Source organism: Palaemon carinicauda, chromosome 9 (assembly GCF_036898095.1).
Source record: "Palaemon carinicauda isolate YSFRI2023 chromosome 9, ASM3689809v2, whole genome shotgun sequence".
In the NCBI taxonomy this organism is placed as follows: domain Eukaryota; kingdom Metazoa; phylum Arthropoda; class Malacostraca; order Decapoda; family Palaemonidae; genus Palaemon; species Palaemon carinicauda.
Window position 1 is genome coordinate 102,445,980 of NC_090733.1, and position 6,780 is coordinate 102,452,759.

A 6,780-nucleotide genomic window follows, 5' to 3' on the forward strand; every position below is an offset into this window, starting at 1 on the left:
TGTGTTTCATTAATTTTATAGAGGAATAGTCGTGGTCTACATTAAAAAAACAGATTTCTTTGCTTTCATTGTATACAAGAATCTACTTCTCTCTTCTTTCGAAGTCTTTCTATCTAACTTTCAATAATGATAATAAATTCTGCTCCTATCTACCTCACTAATGCTTGTTCTAATTTAAGCTAACACCAGTAATTCAGTGCAGATTATAATGAAGTAGGATGGTCAAAATGACTGAGATTGAGGAATAAGTAAGAAAAAAGGCGTTAACTTTGTCTTAACATTGCTGGAACCTTTTTCGGGGTGTGAGCGGTTGTTACTCCTCACGTCTTGCTCTCGTTCCTGGCAATTTTTCTATTTCCCATTACTGAGAAGGTAATTTGTATTGACTGCTGTTGTCTGCAACCAGCTTTAAGAAGATACATTTGATCATAATCAACAATCTTATACACTCGTAATAAGAAACAAGTGAATTTGGAAGTCTACCCATATGACTTCTATTTTGTTGTGTGAAGAGAACTACCGCCCATTGTAAAGGGGTAATTGTTCGCACAGTGGTTCGTCACATAATAGTTGGGGGCCTGTCCGGGATATGATGTGCAATATGATTCATCAAATTTATATCAAGTGATTGAATCGTGAAAAAACAGTTCCAGTGATTATGAACAGTATCGAGTGTTGTGTTGTGGCGTACCAAGGATAAAGGACGACAGTAATAATTCCAAGGTAAGGTAGATGTCTCGTCTCCCTCTCATTAGACATTTATGTATAATATATGTCTGGGTAGTCATTTGGTTGTAAGAGGAACAAGTCACGCTTAATATAGTTAAGACTTAGGTATGCTGATTTTCCAGCTTCTAAACCACCCTTATTAATTGAAGATACCCCCAGTAGGTAGCTTTTAAAGTTTCGCATACTCAAATCTCGTATCCCAGAGATTTCTCATAAAAAAAAAAAAAATCTGAAGCCCTAAGATTTTGCCATTTCTTAAAATCGCCATTCAAAAGTGATATTTAGGAAATAAGTCAAATTTCATTATGTGATTTATTAAATTAAGTTTCATTATAAGTGAAATTTCCTCCATCTCTATTTCATTATAAAGTGATTTATTTTGTTATATAAATTTCTTAAGTGAAATTAGCCAATTTCCAATTTCGGAGATTTTCGTAATTCTAATCGTTATCTCTAGTCAGGAAATTAACTTATATATTGTTTGGTGTTAAAGGTACTATTTTGGTGTACAAATAACATTTACGTGTCGGTAAATGAATATTTAAATACTTGTGTTAAATTACTCCTGTTATATCTATAAAGCGCATAGTAAGTATTTTGTCCAGTTTGCGCATTATTCTGATAATCAATTACTTTAAACTAGGTGTTGACTATTAACTAGATACTTTATCATAACGAGAATAATATAGTATTTATATAAATTAAAAGGTAACATTGTAAAGTTATCGAATTAAGCTGGTATAAATTAAAAGGAAATGTAAACTAGAACGTGCTAATTAGGTATGTTTAAAGTAAAAAATACCTTTGCGTTTTAAAGCCTTGTTTACTGATTCGGTAGAATTGTTGTAAAAGTTTGTGATGTTAAGCGTGTCGTTTGAGTAGTTATGAAGTAGTTAGCCGCGTGTTCAAGATCTCGAGCGTAAAAAAAAAAAAAAAAAAAAAAAAAAAAAAAAAAAAAACATTGTTCAGTTGTTAACGGTGAATAAAAGTTTTATAGTATCGTAAGTTTTGCGAGACTCAATTTTGTATTTAAGCTATTTCTGTGTAATGTGATTTAATCATATAATTTTGTAATTTTGTGATCTCTCGATCTTGTAATTTTGTGATAGCTATTTTGTATTTCTGTGATCGAAAGATTGTTATTTTGCGATCGTATGATCTTATACTTATTCTTATAAAGTTTGGATATTTATTTTAGTTTGTACTTACTTATCTTGTGCCACGGGCGACATTCAAAATGCCTTTCGACTTGCAACAATTTATTGTATCACCACGGGATCATGTGGAATCTCTCACAGTTGCCACAAAAACTGACCTAAAGAATCTAGCTCGCCATTATGATGTACAGGTTCCCGCAACTGCCGTAAAATGTGTAATTCTCAGTCATATTTTGAACTTCCTTGTAGATGAAGATATTGTTCCAGAAGAAGAATTGGCTGACGTTCGAGCTCTAACCGTTACCAATCCAAATGGTGACTTGAATAAACTAAGTCTGCAGCTGGAGTTGGAAAAGATGAAGATGCGAGCCGCAACTGCCGCCGCTGAGGTAGAAGAGAGGAAAGCCGCTGCTGCTGAAAGAGCCGCAACTGCCGCAACTCTGGTAGAACGAGAAAGAGCCGCTGCTGCTGAACGAGCCGCAACTGCCGCCGCTGAGGTAGAAGACAAGAAAGCCGCTGCTGCTGAACGAGCCGCAACTGCCGCCGCTGAGTTAGAAGAGAGGAAAGCCGCTGCTGCTGAGCGCACGGCTGCTGCCGCTGCTTCCCTAGAACGTATCAAGGTGGAAACTGCTTTGGAGCAACAAGAAAAAGAAAGTGAACAGAAAAACAAAGCTCTCCGTGTTAGGCTGCAGATTGAGAGAGAAGCGGCCACAGTAACAGAACGGGATCTGGCATTTATAAGACTGAAAGAAAAGGAAGAAGGTAAGCTAATTCCCGAACCCTTTGATGTGGGCAAGGTGCAGAAATTGCTGCCCACATTTGAAGAACGGGAACCTGATAACTACTTTTCTGTGTTCGAAGACACAGCCAAGAATCTCAATTGGCCTCAGGACAAATGGTATTTGATCATCCGGAACTCATTTAAAGGTAAAGCATTATCTGTATGTGCCACTATGTTAGAGGAACATGATTATTTCATAATTAAACAGGCAATCCTTGATGCTTATTCTATTACTGCTGAAGGATATAGGCAAATATTTCGTAATAGTCAGAAGCAAGTTCAGCAGACCTTTTTAGAATTTATGAATGGAAAGATTAAACAGTTTCAGAAGTGGGTAGACAAAGTAGATGTCAAAACTTTTGAGCAGTTGAAAGATTTAATAGTAATGGAGGAGTTCTTAAGGAAAATACCAGGTAGCATTAATGTGTATCTAAGAGAGCAGAATGAATCTGACCCTAAGAAAGCCGCTTTAAAGGCAGATGACTATGCTCTTATTCATAAAGTAGGTAAAACCCCATATAGAGAAACTAGACCTAAGGAAACTTGTACATACTGCAAACAAGAAGGACATCATATTTCAGAATGTCCTGATCCACATTGTGCAGCTTCATACTTAAAGAGAAAACCTAATCCCCCTCAATTCTCTCCTAAGCAAATGAATCCTTCCAAACAGGAACCAAAACCTAAGGTGGAGAAGAAAAAGACCTTCCATTATGCATCACACGAGTCCCAAGCGTTTGCACCCTTCACTTGCTCAGGCAAAATAAATGGTAAACCTGTAACCATACTCAGAGACACTGGATCCTCTCAAACGATCGTCTCTCCTAAAGTAATACAATCTAAAGGTGAAACTCACAGGTATGTTGCAGTTAATGACCTAACCAGTAAGTCTATGTTGCCTCTCATTAATGTAAACCTTCATTGTCCTTATTTCTCTGGAACTACTGAAGTAGCTGTAAATCCAGAACTGTTACCATGCAAGAATTTAGATGTAATCCTGTGTAATGACATAGCTAACTCTGTTGTCTTAACAAACTTAATAGCAGTATCTCCAGGTGATGTTGTACAGGAGGAATGCTTAGCAGTGACACGAAGCAGTAAAAAGGACACCCCTACTGAATCATCATCAAACCCGTTGCCAGTCTCTGAACCTATGGATTTCAACGAGTTGATGAGTACATATAAGATCCAGCCTGATTCCTTTAGCTATCAACAAAGGAAAGATGTCACTCTACAGCAGTGTTTCAACCAAGTGAAACCAAAGGATACCAACAAGTGTTCTTATTTTTATATTAATAATGATGTACTAATGAGAAAATTCAGGTCCAGCAAGAACAGTCATCTAGAAACCTGGAAGGATCTATTCCAGGTAGTTGTTCCTAAGGATATAAGACCTCTGATCCTAGAATTGTCTCACTCTGCTGACTCTCATCTTGGTATCACTAAAACATATGAACGCATCAGTCAAGACTTTTATTGGCCAAACGTGAAGAATGACATTAAAGAGTACGTAAAAACATGTACAACATGTCAAAAAGTAAGTAGTCCTAATGTGAAAGTACCAGTTGCACCATTAAAACCTATACTTGTGCCTAAAGAACCTTTCAGTAAGATCATAGTAGATTGTGTAGGCCCTTTGCCTAAGACAAAAAGGGGACATGAATACTTGCTTACGGCCTTATGCCCAACTACCCGTTATCCATTTGCAGTACCTTTAAGAAACATTTCAGCCAAGAACATCCTAAAGTCACTAGTGTCCATATTTACTGTTGTAGGATTTCCAACTGAACTACAATGTGATCAAGGAACCAATTTCATGAGTCATGCTTTTAAAACCGCTATGAAAGATTACCATATAACCCAAGTCTCATCCTCAGCTTACCATCCACAGACCAATGGAGCATTAGAACGCACTCACCAGACCATTAAAAATCTTCTCCGGAAATACATCCATAGTTCAGGTAACGAGTGGGATTGCGATTTGGGACTGATCATGTACATCATACGAGGAGTTCGAAACCAGTCTGCTGGTATGTCACCTTTTGAACTACTCTTCGGTCGACGGCCACGAACTATCCTCAGTTCAGTCAAAGAACGCATCCTGAAGTTGGGAGATAATGAGGTACCTATTTCCCAATATATTTCAGAACTCAACAGGAAACTTTCAGATCTTCACTCCATTGCCAAAACTAACTTGATAACAGCTCAAGAGAAGATGAAGATTAACTATGATAAAAAGGCTAAAACCAGAAGTTTCAAAGTAGGAGATGCAGTGCTGCTATACCATCCGATTGCAGGCTCTCCCCTACGAGAGAAATACCAGGGACTTTATACCATCACTCAACGTATCTCGCCAACCAACTATATAATCGCCATTCCAGATAAGCTATAACTTCAGATAAACCAGGCAGATGCACCATGCTAGATCATGACATCAAACTACAACAAGGTGCTGCACCCATTAAACAAGCTTTCTATCGAACATCACAGAAGAAATTGGGTATCATGAAAGAAGAAGTGAACTACTTGATAAGAGAAGGATTGGCAGAACCCAGTGCGTCACCATGGGCTTCCCCATGTCTCCTAGTAGGAAAGAAAAATGTGGACGATTTATGGGTTCCCAACTAAATTGGCCCACTGTGGAGAAAGAACTATTCGCCATCGTAGCTACCATCCAGAGATACGAGATTTATGTTGATGGACAAGACACGATCTACGTCTACAGCGACCACTCTCCTCTGTCGCATCTCCATAGGTCCACTACTCTCAACCCTAAACTTTTAAGATGGTCATACATACTATCTGCACATAATATCCAAGTAATCGCCATATCAGGACGAGAAAATATTGTGGCAGACTCATTATCAAGGATAACCTCGGTTGATCCTCGGGAAATGGAAAAAAACAAAAACAAGGGGGGACTGTGATATCCCCATATGTTGTACATATGCTAACATATCTGATTTGTCTAAAGTTTATTTTTCCATTTTCTTTGTAAATACATCACCTTATTTCAGCGCCATCTTCATTCCATTCTTCTCATTATCTTTTGTTTACACTCACCTTCCTGCTGTAAATCATCCCTGTTTTCTTACCTTACATGTTATAAGGTAACCCCAAATTTATTGATTTTGTTAGAATACATTGTTCTCACCACGAGATTCATCTACCTTACTCACCCATTCACTTTGCATTGCTTATTATTGTTGTTTTGAAGTGCTTTTTCATTATTTTGTTTAACGTAAGATTAAAGTTTTGTTTATAACATAGTTTATTGTTCCTGTCCTCCAATTATCCTGCTATTGGTGCTTCTGTTGTCTGCAACCAGCTTTAAGAAGATACATTTGATCATAATCAACAATCTTATACACTCGTAATAAGAAACAAGTGAATTTGGAAGTCTACCCATATGACTTCTATTTTGTTGTGTGAAGAGAACTACCGCCCATTGTAAAGGGGTAATTGTTTGCACAGTGGTTCGTCACATAATAATATATATATACATTATATATATATATATATATATATATATATATATATATATATATATATATATATATATGTGTGTGTGTGTGTGTGTGTGTGTCTGTGTGTGTTTCATTAATTTTATAGAGGAATAGTCGTGGTCTACATTAAAAAAACAGATTTCTTTGCTTTCATTGTATACAAGAATCTACTTCTCTCTCTTCTTTCGAAGTCTTTCTATCTAACTTTCAATAATGATAATAAATTCTGCTCCTATCTACCTCACTAATGCTTGTTCTAATTTAAGCTAACACCAGTAATTCAGTGCAGATTATAATGAAGTAGGATGGTCAAAATGACTGAGATTGAGGAATAAGTAAGCAAAAAGGCGTTAACTTTGTCTTAACATTGCTGGAACCTTTTTCGGGGTGTGAGCGGTTGTTACTCCTCACGTCTTGCTCTTGTTCCTGGCAATTCTTCTATTTCCCATTACTGAGAAGGTAATTTGTATTGACTACATTAATATTCAAATGTTTTTAAAGTCAAATGTTGTTCTTTTTTACATAACACTAGCCAGATCAAAGTGTGTTTATAACCTAGGCCTATATTTTTTTCAAGCTAAAGCAAATTCATTCTTGATTAGGCCTA

General features: G+C 36.9%; 1 protein-coding gene across 1 annotated transcript; it reads left to right on the plus strand.

Moving 5' to 3' along the window:
• The first annotated feature begins 460 nt into the window (after positions 1 to 460).
• Positions 461 to 5,994, plus strand: LOC137646815 (uncharacterized). The gene is made up of 2 exons (XM_068379899.1): positions 461 to 3,525; positions 3,723 to 5,994. The coding sequence occupies exons 1-2, from the start codon at positions 1,967 to 1,969 to the stop codon at positions 3,724 to 3,726; spliced, it is 1,563 nt and encodes a 520-aa protein (XP_068236000.1). The 5' UTR covers positions 461 to 1,966; the 3' UTR covers positions 3,727 to 5,994.
• Positions 5,995 to 6,780: the final 786 nt, after the last annotated feature.